We start from the raw sequence: 17780 nt of genomic DNA, 5'->3' as shown, positions 1-17780 counted from the left end.
TTACATCCCATGTGATCGGTATTATTGTGATGGCGGTAAACATTCCCTCCTCATCCTTCTCCACTTGAAGCAGCTTTAGACATGATTTCAACACACCATCCTCCTTTCGCACCTCTCCACTGGGGGCACTCACCTTTTCCCATTCTTGTCCATACAGGTTTGAGAATTGTCTGCAAGGGTTCGCTTCCCACTCTGGCATCGTTATTTCTGGTGTCCACCAAAGATCTATCCTTGGCTCCCTCCTTGTTCTCATCCATATTCTGCCCCAAAGCACAGGGTTAGTTTTCACTTGTACGCCAAAGCCTCCCCAGCTCTCCCTCCACCACCACCTCTCTCGACTCCTGCGCTGTTGCTAAATTATCCGACTGCTTATCCGACATCCAGTATTGGCTGGGCGGAAATTTCCACTAATTAAATATTGTGATATTCGAAGCCTCAGTCCTCATGCAAAACTCTATTTCCTTGTTACTGATTCCATTCCTTTTCTGGGATCTGTCCAATAATCTGAAACAGATTATTAATTACCTTACTATCCTATTTGACCCAGGGCTGAGTTCCCAACACCATATCCTCTCCATTACTAAGACCATCAATCTCCACTCCTGCCTCAGCAACTCTGCTCCTGCTGCTGGGGCAGCACGGTAGCATTGTGGATAGCGCAATTGCTTCACAGCTCCAGGGTCCCAGGTTCGATTCCGGCTTGGGTCACTCTCTGTGCGGAGTCTGCACATCCTCCCGTGTGTGCGTGGGTTTCCTCCGGGTGCTCCGGTTTCCTCCCACAGTCCAAAAATGTGCAGGTTAGGTGGATTGGCCATGATAAATTGCCCTGAGTGTCCAAAATTGCCCTTAGTGTTGGGTGGGGTTACTGGGTTATGGGGATAGGGTGGATGTGTTGACCTTGGGTAGGGTGCTCTTTCCAAGAGCCGGTGCAGACTCGATGGGCCGAATGGCCTCCTTCTGCACTGTAAATTCTATGTTCTATGTATATGAGACCTCATCCGTACTTTTCTTGTTTCTCGACAATGTCAATGTTTTCCACTGCCTTCTAACTTCTACGGTCCCTAAGTTTGAGGTCATTCAAAACGCTACTTCCTATATCCTAACTTGCAGCAAGACCCGTTCACCCATCACCCTTGTGGCCATCGACCTACAATGACTCCCAGTCCAGCATTGCCTCATTGTTTTCAAATCCTTCCATGACTTCACCCCCTCCCTATGTCTGTAGCCTTCTCCAGTTCCACAGCTTCTCTGAGCTTCCTGCACTCCTCCAATTCTGACCTCTTTGTCATCCGTGATTTCCATCGTTCTGCCAATGACACCTTCAGCTGCCAAGACAAACAAACGGGGTAGGCCATTCAGCCCCTCAAGTCCTGCTCCACCATTCGCTGAGTTCATGGCTGATTGCCTACCTCAATGCTCTTGCCCTCTCAACACATCCCTTGATGTCACGAGTCTCCAGAAATCTATCGGTCTCAGTCTTGAACATACTTAATGACTGAACCTCCACAGTCCTCTGGGGTAGAGGATTCCAAAGATTCACCACCCTCTGAGAGAAGAAATTCCTCCTCATCTCAGTTATAAATAACCTGCCCCTTTATCCCGAGACTGTTTTCCCTGGGTCTAGACTTACCAGCCAGGGGTGACATCATCTCTGTGTCCACCCGGACACAACCTGTAAGACTTTTGTAGGACCCTCTTGGATTATGAGGAGAGGTTGAGTAGACTGGGACTGTACTCGTTGGAATTTAGAAAGATGAGGGGGGATCTTATAGAAACATTTAACATTTTGAAGGGAATAGATAAGATAGATGCGGGCAGGTTGTTTCCACTGGCGGGTGAAAGCAGAACTAGGGGACATAGCCTCAAAATAAGGGGAAGTAGATTTAGGACTGAGTTTAGGAGGAACTTCTTCACCCAAAGGGTTGTGAATCTATGGAATTCCTTGCCCAGTGAAGCAGTTGAGGCTCCTTCATTAAACGTTTTTAAGGTAAAGATAGATAGTTTTTTGAAGAATAAAGGGATTAAGGGTTATGGTGTTCGGGCTGGAAAGTGGAGCTGAGTCCACAAAAGATCAGCCATGATCTCATTGAATGGCGGAGCAGGCTCGAGGGACCAGATGGCCTACTCCTGCTCCTAGTTCTTATGTTCTCTTGAATTCCCTTCCTAAACCTCCTCTCCTTCCACTCCTTAAACCCTCCATCATCACCTGTCCTAATATTCTTTGTATTAGTGTCTAAATCTATCTCCTGTGAAACACCTTAGCGTGTTTTGTTATGGTAAAGATGCTATACAAATGCAAGTTGTTGCTGTGTTTGTGCATTTATGGGCAACAAGAGAAAACTGGATTGAGATGGAGTAGGAGGGAGGGGTAAAAACCAGGCCTCCTGTTCCTGATCGTCATCCAGTGACCCTTAGCTGGAAGATACATATGGAGATGGTGTGAAGACAGGACTTGCCAACACTGTGATCCAATGAAGTTTGAGTGCGAGGGTTATTCAACCCAATCCAGCCCCACATCTCCAGTGGCCATGTCAAACAATTGTTTTAGTCCATTCGGGTTTGACTTTGTGTTTTCTCTTTTAGCGTAAAATGGCTGCAGTGACTGAACAGAAACTACCGTTCTCATTCAAGCGCATGTCATTCCGGAGAAACACATCACCACCCCTGGAGGAAGGGGTCACCAAAGACATTCAGCTCCGCTCCAGTGGCCCCAGGACCCTCAACAAATCCATTCCAGCTGGATATATTCCAAAGCCCCTCATCATTCCCGATTATGTAACGTAAGAATATTTGTTTTGTTCATAGACGCAAACAGTTGGGGATCGGTTAGTTCAATTCCCGTACCCAAGGTTATCCATGCTTCTCAACCTTGCCCCTGGTCTGAAGTATGGTGACCCTCAGGTTGAACCACCAGCAGTCAGCTCTCACCCAAAGGGTCTATGGTCTGGGTCCATGGCGACTCTCATTATTAACAGTTACCAAGAACTTCCCCTAAGACCTGACCTTCTAAACCCCGCTGATTTTCACTGTTTCGCCTTTGGCAGCCAGGTTATCAACCCGCTCACTCCAAACACTGGGATTTCCTCCCTAGAACACCCTACCCCTCCCTCTTTAGAGCCTTTTGGTTGTCTGATCTAATATTGTCTAGCGCGTCAAGTGTTGTCAAGTGTTTGATAATGTTCCCCTGAAACATCTTTTGATTTTATTACGTTTCGTTTGCTACATAAGACTTCCGGTGGCGGCCATGAAGGAGTAGGTCGCACATTTGGTGGCTCTTGCTCGGTTCGGACCTTTGGACCTTTTCCCCGATTTTCTCTTGGTCTTTACTTGGAAAATTGATAGTGGATGCGACTGTGAGGAGGAGTCCCGCACCAGTGCATGGATAGGCGGACCAGGAGTGCTCGCAAAGGAAGAACAGAGCAGGCCTGGGTTGAAGCTGCAGCGGGAAAAAGCATGGCGGACGACCGGAGCCCTGGCTCGACGACCCAGCGGTCGACGGAACAGTTGATGAAGTTTCTCCAGGAGGGCTTCGCCAAGCAGAAACGGGAATGCTTGGACCCGATTAGGGAATCGATTGCTCGGCTAGAACAGAGATTGGATGCTCAAGATCGGGCGATCCAAAAAGTGGAGAAGGCGCTGGCCGAGCAGGAGGAACACCGAACAGCGATGGGGGGTGGAGGTGGGGATGCTGAGAGACCACAAAAGGCTCCTGGAGAAGGTGGAGGTTCTAGAGAATAGGTCCCGCCGGCCGAACTTGAGGATCGTTGGTCTCCCGGAGGGGCCCGAAGGAGCGGATGCTGGGGCATATATAGCGGGTATGCTCGAGAAGCTAATGGGGGATGGGACGTTCACCCGACCCTTGGAGGTGGACAGGGCTCACAGAGCACTAGCGAAGAAGCCGTGTGTAGGTGACCCCCCCCCCCCCCCCCCCCCCACCGAGGGCGATGGTGGTGAGATTGCAGAGATACCTGGATAAGGAGCATCCCTTACGGTGGGCCAGGCAGATACGGAGCTGTAAGTGAGAGAACAGCATCCTGCGCATCTACGAAGACCTGAGCGTGGACGTAGCCAGGGGAATTCAAACAAATAAAGTCGACCCTTTTCACGAAGAAGGTGAAGTTTGGATGGCTGTATCTGGCCCGTCTTTGGGTCACCTATGAGGAGCAACATTTCTATTTTGAGTCGCCCGAGGAAGCGATGGACTTTGCCGGAAGGAAAGGACTGGCAGGGGACTGAGGTGTTTGAACTTTGCTGCAGTGTTCACGTTAAAAATGTTTTTATTTTTGCTGCCGTGTATTTTTGTAAGTTAAAGTTTGCATTGGTACTGGTGGGGGATGGAGGTGTGAATTTTCGATGTGGGGTTTTTCTCTGCTTTTTGTTTCTTTCGGTTAACTGTGCCGGGAATGTTTTCTTTTGAATATTTGGCGGGGGGGGGGGGTGAACAATAGATGGGGAAATGTTTGGAGCCATAGGCGGGGGCTACTAAGCTAGCTGGGTTTGGCTGGCTCCCGGAAGCGCAGTGGGGGGTGAGCAGATGTTATGCTTCTTGAAGGGGACCGTTTTTACGCTGCTGTTGTTGGGGGAGGAGGGGGGGAATTGCTCTGCTGATGGGGGAGGGACTGTTGCTAGGGGACAAGAGGGAGGTCGGGGATGGAAGTTGCCTGGGGGCGGGCCTGCAGGTACGCGGGGCGCGAGCTGGAGACTGGCCTAAGAAAGGTGCTGGCTGATCGGCGGGGGAGGGGGGGGGCAAGAAGCCCCCTGACCAGGCTGCTCACGTGGAACGTTAGAGGGCTAAATGGGCCAATTAAGAGTACACGCGTGTTCGCGCATTTGAGGGGATTGAAGGCGGACGTGGCAATGTTACAGGAGACGCATCCTACGGTAATCGATCAGACTAGACTAAGAAAGGGATGGGTCGGGCAGGTATTTAATTCAGGGCTGGACTACAAGACTAGAGGGGTCACAATCCTGATTAATAAGCGAGTGTCATTTGAGGTGGGAAGAATAGTTGCGGACATGGGGGGTCGGTACATCATGGTTAGTGAGAAGCTGGAAGGGCTGCCGGTGGTACTCGTGTATGTGCACGCACAAAACTGGGATGATGTGGAGTGTATAAGGAGGGTGTTGGGGAAGATCCCGGACCTGGATTTGCATAAGCTGGTCATGCAGGAGGACTTCAACGCTTAGCGACCCTGGGCTAGACCAGTCGAGCTCAAGGACAGGCAGGGTGCCAGCAATGGCAAAGGAGCTAAAGGGGTTTATGGAGCTGATGGGGGGAGTGGACCCCTGGGGGTTTGAGCGGCCGAGAGTGAAGGAGTTCTCCTTTTACTCACACATGCATAAAGTGCACTCCCGGAGCGACTTTTTCATCTTGAACAGGGCCTTCCTAATGGAATTAGTGGACACTGAATACTCAGCGATCACGATCTCGGATCGTGCCCCGCACTGGGTGGACCAACAGGCGAGTAAGGAGTGTGGCCAGCGCCCGCACTGGAGATTGGATATCGGACTGTTAGTGGGTGAGGAGGTGTGCGGGAGGGTGAGGAAATGTATCCAGAACTATCTGGAAGTTAATGATATGGCAAAGTCTTGGCTGCAATGGTCTGGGAAGAGCTGAAGGCGGTGGTCAGAGGGGAGCTGATTTTGAGGGAGAAGGTAGATAGAGCAGAGACAGATCGACTGATAGGGGAAATACTTCAAGTCGGCAGGAGATATGCGGGGACCCCAGAGGCAGGGCTTCTAAGGGAATGACAGAGGCTACAGGCGGAGTTTGGCTTATTAACCACAGGGAAGGCAGTGGAGCAGCTGAGGAAGGCGAAAGGGGGCGATATATGAGTATGGAGAGAAGGCCAGTAGAATGCTTGCTCAGCAGCTTAGAAAGTGGGAGGAAGCCAGGGAGATTGGGGAAGTGAAGGACAGAGATGGGAAATTGGTCGGAGATTCAGCTGGGGTTAACAGGACGTTCAAGGAGTTTTACAGCAGGCTATATGGGTCGGAACCCCCAGCTGGGCCAGAGAGGATGAAGCAATTCTTAGGGGGGCTGAGGTTCCCGAAGGTGGAGGAATGGCTGGTAGAAGGGCTGGGGGCCCCAATTGGGATTGAACAAATAGCAGAAGGGCTGAAGGCCATGTAGTCGGGTAAAGCCCCGGGACCGGATGGGTACCCCGTGGAGTTTTCTAAAAGGTTCTCTGGGATGCTGGGGTCACTGCTGATGATGACATTTAATAAGGCAAGGGGGAGAGGGGGGCTTCCCCTGATGATGTCACAGGCCACTATCTCACTGATCCTGAAGCGGGAGAAGGAGCCGGAGCAATGCGGGTCCTACAGACTGATCTCCCTCCTAAATGTTAACGCCAAACTGTTGGTCAAAATCTTGTCCTCTAGGATCGAATACTGTGTTCCGGATGTGATTGGGGAGGACCAGACGGGATTTTTTAAGGGCAGGCAGTTGGCGGCCAACGTTAGAAGACTGTTGAATGTGATCATGATGCCCCCAGTGGGTAGGGACGTAGAGGTAATGGTCGCAATGGATGCAGAGAAGGCCTTTGATCGGGTGGAATGGGATTATCTGTGGGAGGTACTGGGGTGGTTTGGATTTGGGCGGGGCTTCATTGACTGGGTTAGGCTGCTGTATCAGGCACCTGTGGCAAGTGTTTGGACGAACAGGTTGACATTGTGCTATTTTAGGCTGGGGGACGAGTCAGGGATGCCCCCTCTCCCCGCTGCTGTTTGCGCTGCCCATAGAGCCACTGGCAATTGCTCTGAGAGCCTCAAAGGACTGGAAGGGGCTGATTCGGGGAGGGGTGGAACACAGAGTCTCGTTATACACAGATGACCTGCTCATACCAGGGGCTGGTTTAGCTCAAGGGGCTGGTTTAGCTCACAAGGCTAAATCGCTGGCTTTTAAAGCAGACCAAGCAGGCCAGCAGCACGGTTCGATTCCCGTACCAGCCTCCCCGGAATGTGGCGACTAGGGGCTTTTCACAGTAACTTCATTGAAGCCTACTCGTGACAATAAGCGATTTTCATTCATTTCATATATGTTTCTGACCCACTAGAGGGGATGGGAGAAATTATGAGGATTCTGGGGGAATTTGGCTGGTTTTTAGTTTCTAAATTGAACCTGGTAAAATTGAGATGTTTGCAATCCAGGCAAGGGGGCAGGAGAGGCGATTGGGGGAGCTGCCATTTAGAGTGGTAGGGGGCGGTTTCGGTATCTAGGCATCCATGTGGCACAGGAATGGGAACGGCTACAAAACTAAATTTGACCCGAGTGGTTGACCAAATGAAGGAAGACTTCTGAAGGTGGGACGTGCTCCTGCTATCATTGTCTGGGAGGGTACAGACAGTGAAAATGACGGTCCTCCAGAGATTCCTGTTTGTGTTTCAGTGTCTCCCCATCTTTATTCCACGGGCCTTTTTTAAACGGGTAAACAAGGTGATCTCGGGCTTTGTATGGGCGGGTAAGACCCCGCGAGTAAAAAAGGGGATGTTGGAGCGCAGCCGGCGGGCCGGCGCTGCCAAACTTTAACAATTACGATTGGGCGGCAAATATAGCCATGATTAGGAAGTGGGTGGTGGTTGGGGGGGGGGGGGGGGGGGGGTCGGTGTGGGAGCAAGTCGAGGCGGCATCATGTAAGGGCACGGGTTTGGGGGCATTGGTAACAGTGCCTCTGCCGTTCCTGCCGGCACGGTACTCCACAAGCCCCGTGGTGGTGGCAGCCCTGAGAGTCTGGGGGCAATGGAGGAAGCATGGGGGAACAGTGGGAGCAACGGTCTGGTCCCCAATCTGTAATAATCACTGGTTTGTCCCGGGGAGGCTGGGTGGAGGGTTTGGGAAACGGCAAAGAGTAGGGATCGAGAGGATGGGAGATCTGTTCATTGAGGGAGCTTTCTCAGCCTGAGGGAGTTCAAGGGGAAATTTGAATTGACGGGAGGGAATGTGTTTAGGTACCTGCAAGCGCGGTACTTGCTACACAGTCATGTCTCAATCTTCCCGCTCCTACCACCAAGGGGGATACAAGATAGGGTAGTTTCCAGAGTGTGGGTGGGGGAGGGGAGGGCTTCGGACATCTATAAAGAACTCATGGGGTCAGAGGAGATGCAGACCGAGGAGCTGAAACACAAATGGGAAGAGGAGTTAGGAGGAGAGTTAGAGGATGGTCTCTGGGCGGACGCGTTGGGTAGAGTCAACATGTACCAGGTTCAGCCTGAAACAATTTAAGGTTGTTCACCGGGCCCCCATGACAGTGGATGAGCAGGTTCTTTGGGGTAGAAGACAGGTGTGCAAGGTGTGCGGGAGGACCAGCGAACCATGTCCATATGTTCTGGACATGCCCGAAGCTTAGGGGATTCTGGCAGGGGTTTGCGGACGTCATGTCCAAGGTGTTGAAAACAAGGGTGGCATCATGTCCAGAGGTGGCGATTTTCGGAGTGTCGGAGGATCCGGGAGTCCAGGAGGAGAAAGAGGCAGACGTTCTGGCCTTTGCCTCCCTGGTAGCCCGGAGACGGATACTATTGTCTTGGAGGGACTCAAAGCCCCCGAAGTCGGAGACCTGGCTCACTGACGTGGTTAGCTTTGTTTGTCTGGAGAAAATCAAGTTCGCCCTGAGAGGGTCAATGTCAGGGTTTGTCCAGAGGTGGCAGCCGCTCGTCGACTTCTTTGGGGAAAATTAACCGTCAGCAGAGAGAAGGGGGGGGGGGGGGGGGTTAGTTTTAGATTAGTGTGTAAGAAAGGTGGGACCTGTGAGGGAGGAAGGCAGCCTTTGCACTATGTTTATATGTGTATGTACACTGTTTCTTCTGTTACTGTTATAAAATCTCAAATACCTCAATAACACGTTTGTAAAAAAAAAGTTTGCTACATAAATACCAGTTGCAGTGAAGTATAAGTCCGTAATAGCCTCACCTTGTCAGTGAGTGTAACCCAGTTGAACCATTGCCTCAGGTGTAACCATGAGCTGTGACAATGCGATGAAGAATAAGTTCACAGACTGCTCCATTCACTCACCATCTCCCAATATAAACTGCATTTTGTTCTCTTGCAGAAAGTACCCAAAGATCGAGTCTGCAGAGGAACGGGAGCGTTACAAGGGAGTGTTCAACGACCAATATGCAGAATACAAACAACTACATTCTGAGATCCACACTGCCAACAAAAAGTTCAGAGAGCTGAAGGTTCTGATAGAAAAACTGCCTCGCTACGCCGAGAGTTCAGAGGTCAGTGAGTAACTGGGTCAGTTCAGACACAGGCTGCTTCTGTTTCTGGGCTAAGGGGTTGCCAACCCTCCAGGATTACCCTGCAGTCTCCAGGGATTTGGAATCCATCTCCAGGACACTGCCTCGAGAAACCAGGGGGAAAAAATCATAGAGGCTTTAAAATTGTGGCTTTTTCATTTCCCTTGAACACTTTTGCTCAATAGGGTGTGAAACAAAAAGCCGTGATGAACCCACAAGGGACACGTTCACCTGGAGATAGAATCACAGAATGGCTACAGCACAGGGAGAGGCCATTCAGCGACTGTTTACCACTGAACTTCCTCATCCCAGGAACCAATCTCGCGCATCTTTTGAGCAGCCTCTCCATTGGTTCTCACATCCTTCCTAAAGTGTGATGCCCATAACTGAACATAATATTCCAATAGAGACAGAGAGTGTTTTATACAGCTTTAACTTTTAGAATTGTTCAGTGACCCACAATATCTTGCTTGTTGGATTGGCCGTATATGTTAGGCGGGATTCTCCGTAGCCCGACGTCGACAACAGGATTGGCGATCAGGCGGAGAGTGGCTTCCGGCGCCGGAATCGGGACAACGCCAGTTTGACGCAGTGCGCCCCCTCGGAATCAGCGTCAGCGGGCCGCGTGCAGTCGCATCGCCGTCGGTGCGTAATCAGCCGGCCCACCCGCGATGCTCCACCTCCAATGGGCCAAGTCCCCGATGGCACAGGCCACGTGTGGTACCAGCGGTGGTGAGCCTGGCGTGCTGGCTGCTGACAGCGCCGAGCGTCGCCACACTCCGCCGAGATCCATGCTGCTGCCCGGGGGCTTCTGCTAGGGCTGGGATGGGTGGTGGGGGGTGGCCAGGGGGTGGACTGTGGGGTCAGGGTGGGCGGGTACACGGTCCAGCACGGCCGGCCCCATGTTTCCCGATGCAATCGGTGCGGGAGTGGGGTGTGCGCGGCTGCAGCTTGTCAGCCCTGCGCATGCGCAGCCTGGCAATTCTCTGGCCATTCTCCGCACGATCCACGGGTGTTCCACACGGCGCCGGTGGTAGCCCCTCACTGGTACTGGAATCGGTGAGGGATTCGCACCGATTTTCCTGTCGTGGAGTAACACGGATTCTCCACTGGCGCCGGCACTTAACCTCAGAAATGCCAAATCCAGCCCATTACCTTTTCTTTCCCTTCGCTTTCTTTCTCTCTCTTTGTCCCCTGTGCCTGGAGGGTGGCACAATGGTTAGCACTGCTGCCTCACAGCACCAGGGACCCGGGTTCGATTCTGGCCTTGGGTGACTGTGTGGAGTCTGCACGTTCTCCCCGTGTCTGCGTGGGTTTCCTCCGGGTGCTCCTGTTTCCTCCCACAAGTCCCGAAAGACGTGCAGGTTAGGTGGATCGGCCATGATAAACTGCCCCTTAGTGCCCAAAGTTGTGCAGGTTGGGTGGGATATGAGGATAGGGTGGGGGAGTGAGCAGAAGTGGGCTGCTCTTTTCGAGGATCGGTACAGACTCGATGGGTTGAATGGCCTCCTTCTGCACTGTAGGGATTCTATAATCTCTGTAACCTGTCTTTCTCTTTCTCACTCTCTCTGTCTTTCGTGTCTAGTTCAGAGAAAACTCCAGTAAATGTATATTTCACCAGACAGAACTGCTCTCAAAATCAGGTCATAATAATCATTGAAAAGTCTGTGACTGCTGAGGGACTGATTTTCCTGTTTTTCTACCATCCAAGTGTTGGATGTGGTTGTACCTGATTCAGGAGCCACGAGTCTCGACAGTAGCTGTAATAACACAGCAACAACCCCCTACACAATGTCACAAACCCTGCCACCCTGACGTGCATTGATCCTGAGAAAAGACTCCCCACACTTTAGCTTCCTGTTGTTGCATGAGTAAGACAGCGAGCAGGGACGTAACTGGCCTCAGGATGCCTTGGACCCAGAATGAGGGAGGTTACTGGAGTGCTGCTCCACAAACCGTGCGCTATGACTCATTCGGAATTGCGTACGGTCATTGGGTGAGAACGAAGAAAAGGACTTGCATTTACACAGCGCCTTTCAAGCACTCAGGACATCCCCAAAACACTTTTTGAATGTCAGTCACTGTTACCAGCTAGGGACACACAGCAAGGTCCCACACACAAAACAATGAATAATTGATCAGATAACCTGTTTTCACTGCAGTAAGCGAAATATCACAAATACTGGAAATTAGAAATAAAACCAAAAAGGCTGGATAAACTCAGCAAGGCTTATGGAGTACAGACATTCGGACTCGATACATTAACTCCGTTTCTCATTGGGCAGCACAGTGGTTAGCACTGCTGCTCACGGCGCCGAGGTCCCAGTTTCGATCCTGGCTCTGGGTCACTGTCCCTGTGGAGTTTGCACATTCTCCTCCTGTTTGCGTGGGTTTCACCCCCCACAACCCAAAGATGTGTAGGGTAGGTGGATTGGCCACGCTAAATTGCCCCTTAATTGGAAAAAATGAATTGGGTAATCTAAAAAAAAATTTTAAACTCTGTTTCTCACAACACCATACCATGCCAGACAAGCTGAGAGTTTCCAGCATTTTCTGTTTTTAATTATGTTAGTTAAGGGATAAATATCATCAGGATACTGGGAATAACTCCTCTGCTCTGATTCAAATAGTGTTTCAGGACCTTTTGTTCACAAAATACAGGCTGACAGGTAAGTACAGGACTGAGGGAGTGCTGCACTGTCAGAGGATCAATACTGAGGGAGTGCTGCACTGTCAGAGGGTCAGTACTGAGGGAGTGCTGCACTGTCAGAGGATCAATACTGAGGGAGTGCTGCACTGTCAGAGGGTCAGTACTGAGGGAGTGCTGCACTGTCAGAGGGTCAGTACTGAGGGAGTGCTACACTGTCAGAGGGTCAGTACTGAGGGAGTGCTGCACTGACAGAGGGTCAGTACTGAGGGAGTGCTGCACTGTCGGTGGGTCAGTACTGAGGAAGTGCTGCACTGTCAGAGGATCAGTACTGAGGGACTGCTGCACTGTCAGAGGGTCAGTACTGAGGGAGTGCTGCACTGTCAGAGGGTCAGTACTGAGGGAGTGCTGCACTGTCGGAGGGTCAGTACTGAGGGAGTGCTGCACTGTCAGAGGGTCAGTACTGAGGGTGCTGCAGTGTCAGAGGGTCAGTACTGAGGGAGTGCTGCACTTTCAGAGTGTCAGTACTGAGGGAGTGCTGCACTGTCAGAGGGTCAGTACTGAGGGTGTGTCACATTGTCGGAGGGTCAGTACTGAGGGAACAGCACACTGTAGGGTAAGTACAGAGGGAGTGCCGCACTCTCCGAGGTGCCATCTCTCAGGTGGATGTGAAAGATCTGGAGAGTTGTCTCCGGCATCCAGACCAATACTTATCCCTTCACCAAAATCTCTAAATACAGGTGGCATTATTGCATTGTTGTTCGTGTCGTGTTTCCTAAATTACTAAAGTGGTGACACTTCATGACGAATATCATTGGCTGCAATCCGCTTTGTGAGACACTCCAAGGTTATGGACGCTCCATTGGAGAAACAACACCATTATTATTACTCACCTTGAGATCAGCCCCGTGATGAGTCAGCACCCGGTGTTTGTGGTTTGAGCGAGGCCTCACAGGCACCAACTGTTAGCAGCAAATATTTAACAACTCTCTGCTTTTATTTCTTCATCTCCGCTCCTGATTAGGAGCCGATAAGGGCGAGATTTATTCCACTGAAAACAGGTTATCTGATCAATTATTCATTGTTGTGTGTGGGACCTGGCTGTGTGTCCCTAGCTGGGAAAACTACAGTTTGCTGTGAGTTTGAGAGTGCATTGAAGTACGTTGAGGAGAGGTGCAGAGTGTTTGCTTGGGTGAATGCACAATTTGTGGTACAGCTGAAGGTGCCAACTCCCACTGGGCAAGGGTTCCAACGAGTGCCAACAATCCTCGGTCGAGGCAGCGATTGGTAGAATGATGTAAGGTCTTGGATGTGAGTCAGATTCAGCTCTCACCCAATAGGTACTTTCCAGTGAAGTAACTGGAACAGGAAAGCATGACTGAATTCTTTTGTTGTCCCTTCCCCCACATCCGGCCCTGGTCCTTTGCTAAGGGTTGCAAACATCAATTGCAGCACTCCAGTAACGCCCCAGCAGAGATCAACTGACCCTGACAACTAAGTGACCTGTGAGGGTCAGTATTGTATAACAAGTTGCATTTATCGACTGAATCCTCCCCAGATACTCAGTCCCAATCCCATCCCCCCCCTTGCTGGGCCATGAAGAGGTAGCGTGGAGCGTTTGATTGAGAGAGGGGGCAGAAGGAGCAGAAGCTAAAAAGGATTGTTCACCAAGTGGGGCGGCATGGTGGCACAGTGGTTAGCACTGCTGGCTCACACCTACAGGGTCCCCGAGTTCAATTCCGGCCTTGGGTGACTGTCTCGGGGCGATCTAACGGAAACGATTCTAAGTGTCATTTGTGGCGGGTTTTGCTGGGAGTTTCCTCTATCGGCGAGTTCCCCACCACTATCTAACTACACTTAGTCACTTTCTTAGGCCCTGGGGATTTCTCACCAGCGTAGCCCACAATTAGGGCGTGCTGCAGCACCGTGTCAAATGGCGCCGATTCTCTGCACCTCGGAGGATCGCACGCTGGCATCGGGGCGCCGTGGCGCAGTTGAGTGAGTGCCGTTCAGCGCTGGTCTCCACAAACGGGGACCAGACATTTAAAAACAAAAAAAATTAATTTAAAGTACCCAATTCATTTTCTCCAATTAAGGGGCAATTTAGCGTGGCCAATCCACCTACCCTGCACATCTTGGGTTGTGAGGGCGAAACCCACGCAGACACGGGGAGAATGTGCAAACTCCACACGGACAGTGAACCAGAGCTGGGATCGAACCTGGGACCTCAGCTCCGTGAGGCAGCAGTGCTAACCCACTGCGCCACCGTGCTGCTCTAAACGGGGACGGGACATGACCAGACTCATGAGGTCTCCCAGGGGATTGGAGGCCCCCAGGTGCTAACCCTTTGGGCAGGGTGGTACCCTGACACTGCTGGTGCCACCTTGGCACCCTGGCATTGCCAGGATGCCACTTGGGTACTGTCAGCTGGCAGGGGCACCGCCAGGAGTCAGGCTGGCATTTTTCACGTGTTGGCAATTGGGCCGGGGGTTTCCTGCATTGCAGTTGGCAGAGGGGTCTGGTGGGGCCCAGGGAAACCCCTCATAGTGAGTTGGAGCTTGGAGAGGGGTCAGGAGTAGTGTCGGAGGCTCCAGAGATGGAGACCCCATTTACAAAGGGCATCCAGCCTCTTGCTACACAGAGGAATTCCGATGAGCAGAGCTGCTCAGTGCAGAAAATGGGGCTGAGTGCGGCCTTGTCGGGGAGTTCCCCGCTGACGTCCTGTATCCAATCCGAGTGATGTTAGATAGCGTGGTGTTTGTCGCCGCTGTGGGCGCTGGGAAACATGCAGCGAAACACGCTCACTATCCCTATCCCTGCCCACCCGATGGGACCTCCAATGGCCCGGGAAACCGCCCGGGGTGCCATTCTGCCTGGTCCACATTTGTGTGGACCAATACTGAACGTTGCCCAGCTGGGGGCTCCCTGGGGAGGCCGGTAGATGCCGGGAGCCCGGTTGAACCCGGGCAATCACCCCTAAGTGGGTTGGCCCACTTAGATTCTGATTGCAACGCCAGATCCCGTGAGACGTACTGGCTGTCAGGAAGCCTGCAAGAGGCCGCTCCCGGGATCTACCAGCCACATTGCACCCGTTCAGGTGCAACGCAACCAATAGATTGCGCCCTCTGTATGGGGTTTGCATGTTCTCCTCATGTCTGCGTGGGTTTCCTCCGGGTGTTCCAGTTTCCTCCCAATGTCCAAAGATGTGCGGGTTAGAAGGATTGGCCAAGCTAAATTGTCCCTTAGTGTATCGGGATACGGGGATAGATGGGAGTTGGCATGGGTAGAGTTCTTATTCGAAGGGTCAGGGCAGGCCCGATGGGCCGAATGGCCTCCATATGTACTGTAGGGATTCGATGATTCTATTCCAGATGCATGGGAATAACATCAGATAACTGAAGGCACAGGGGTGCCCGGGGCTGTTACACTCAGTCAGTACTGAAGACAGTGCCCGAGAACGAAGCATTGTCCAGTGACACACCTGACAGTGCTGCTAAACATTGCTACCTTCACAATATCATCCTGACAGTGCTGCTAAACATTGCTACCTTCACAATATCATCCTGACAGTGCTGCTAAACATTGCTTCCATCACAATATCATCCTGACAGTGCTGCTAAACATTGCTTCCATCACAATATCATCCTGACAGTGCTGCTAAACATTGCTTCCATCACAATATCATCCTGACAGTGCTGCTAAACATTGCTACCATCACAATATCATCCTGACAGTGCTGCTAAACATTGCTACCTTCACAATATCATCCTGACAGTGCTGCTAAACATTGCTACCTTCACAATATCATCCTGACAGTGCTGCTAAACATTGCTTCCATCACAATATCATCCTGACAGTGCTGCTAAACATTGCTACCTTCACAATATCATCCTGCTCACCCACCATCTGTATCCTCTCCCTTTCCAGCATCACAAAAGGATAATGAAGATTCTTGAAGATTACAAAGAGAAAATCAATGTGAGTATTCACCATCAAAACGGGCACGTAGATGGGGAGGGAATAAATAAATAAGACTACAGTAGTAAATCGCTTGTGTCTGTTCTGCCGCCAGTTAATTAGATCATCGCTGATCTTTATCTTATCGTAGAAAACTTAAGAGTCAACAGGGATAGGGCCAAGGGCAGCAGCTACATGGGAACGCCAATTCCTACAGGTCCGCCTCCAAGTTACTCACCATGCTGACTGGGAAATATATCAGCCGTTCCTTCACTGTCGCTGGGTCAAAATCCTGGAACTCCCTCCCTAACAGCACTGTGGGTACACCTGCACCATATGCACTGCAGCGGTTCAAGAAGACAGTTCACCACCACTGTCTCAAGGTCAAAGGCTAGGAATCCTACGGGGAGTAATTCACCTCCTGACCCCCCCCCAAAGCCTGTACACCGTCTACAGGGCACAAGTCAGGAGTGTAATGGAATACTCTCCACTTGCCTGGATGAGTGCAGCTTCAACAACACTCAAGAAGTTCAATACCATCTAGGACAAAGCAGTCCGCTTGATTGCTCCTCCTTCCGTAAACATTCACTCCCTCCACCGCCAATGAACATTGGCAGCCGTGTGTGCCATCTACAAGATGCACTGCAGTAATTCACCAATGTTCCTTAGACAGCACCTTCCAAACCCCACAACCACTACTGTCCAGAAAGACATGAGCAGCAGATATCTGGGAAGCACACTACCTGGCGGTTCACCTCCAATCATTCACCACCCTGACTTAGAATATGTTGCCGTTCCTTCACTGTCACTGGGGAAGCATCCTGGAACTCCCTCCCTCACAGCACAGTGGGTGTACCTACACCTCAAGGACTGCAGCGGTTCAAATAGCCAACCCGCCACCACCTTCTGAAGGGCAACTAGGAATGGACAGAAATACTGGCCCAACCAGCGATGCGCACATCCTGTAAATTAATTTTTGAAAAATTTGGGATGGACAATAAATTTTTTTTTTTTTTATAAATTTAGATTAGCCAATTATTTTTTCCAATTAAGGGGCAATTTAGCATGGCCAATCCACCTACTCTGCACATTTTTGGGTTGTGGGGGCGAAACCCACGCAGACACGGGGAGAACGTGCAAACTCCACACGGACAGTGACCCAGAGCCGGGATCGAACCTGGGACCTCAGCGCCGTGAGGCGGTTGTGCTAACCACTAGGCCACCGTGCTGCCCCGGGATGGACACTAAATGCCGGCCGAGACAGCAATGCCGCAGCTTGTGAATGAATAAGAAAGAAAGTCACTTTGAGGAGGTAAAAAAAAAACAATGGTGCCGACTTGGGTTTCTGGAAATGATTCTTCATATCTGATTGGTCAGTGCTGGCAATATGAGCAATGATATCATTAATCAGTCTCCAATCGTACGCTCGACTCTCACACTAAAGGTATAAATTGAGTGGTAAATGTTTATGGTCCAGACCCAACATTTCAAATCTCAATCCGTCTCCATTGACTGAGCAATCTAGAATTAGTGCTCTATATTAACTGGTTTCAACATGTCCCAGATTTGGCTGAACTCAATTTGTACTGCATTAAATTTTCTCAGAAACACAGAACATTTATGAGACAGAAGGAGACCATTCAGCCCATCGTACCAGAGCCTAAAAACAGACTCCAAGCCCAATCCTACTTTCCAGCTCCCCATCCTTGACCCTGTTGGTTACAACACTTCAGCTGCTTATCCAGGTGTCTTTAAACATGATGAGGGCTCCCACTCTCCTGCCCTTCCAGGCAGTGAGATCCTGATCGCCACCTACCTCTGGGTGAGATGACTTCTCCTCATCGCCCCTCTAATCCTTTTGCCGATTACGTTAAATCTACGCTCAATGGTTTTTGACCTCCATTTAACAGAAATAAGTCCTTCCTATCCACTCTAGGCC

General features: G+C 51.0%; 1 protein-coding gene across 1 annotated transcript in view; it reads left to right on the top strand.

The window, feature by feature from the left end:
- The window catches only part of LOC119953725 (MARVEL domain-containing protein 2-like), a 29323-nt gene that overhangs the window by 10113 nt on the left and 1430 nt on the right, over positions 1-17780 (top strand). The window contains exons 3-5 of the mRNA XM_038778273.1: positions 2584-2780; positions 9048-9219; positions 15812-15862. Of these exons, the coding sequence (XP_038634201.1) occupies positions 2584-2780; positions 9048-9219; positions 15812-15862 (420 nt within the window). The remainder of the gene's footprint in view (positions 1-2583; positions 2781-9047; positions 9220-15811; positions 15863-17780) is intronic.

Source organism: Scyliorhinus canicula, chromosome 18, assembly GCF_902713615.1.
Source record: "Scyliorhinus canicula chromosome 18, sScyCan1.1, whole genome shotgun sequence".
Taxonomy (NCBI): Eukaryota; Metazoa; Chordata; class Chondrichthyes; order Carcharhiniformes; family Scyliorhinidae; genus Scyliorhinus; species Scyliorhinus canicula.
This window is presented reverse-complemented; position numbering and strand designations above follow the sequence as displayed.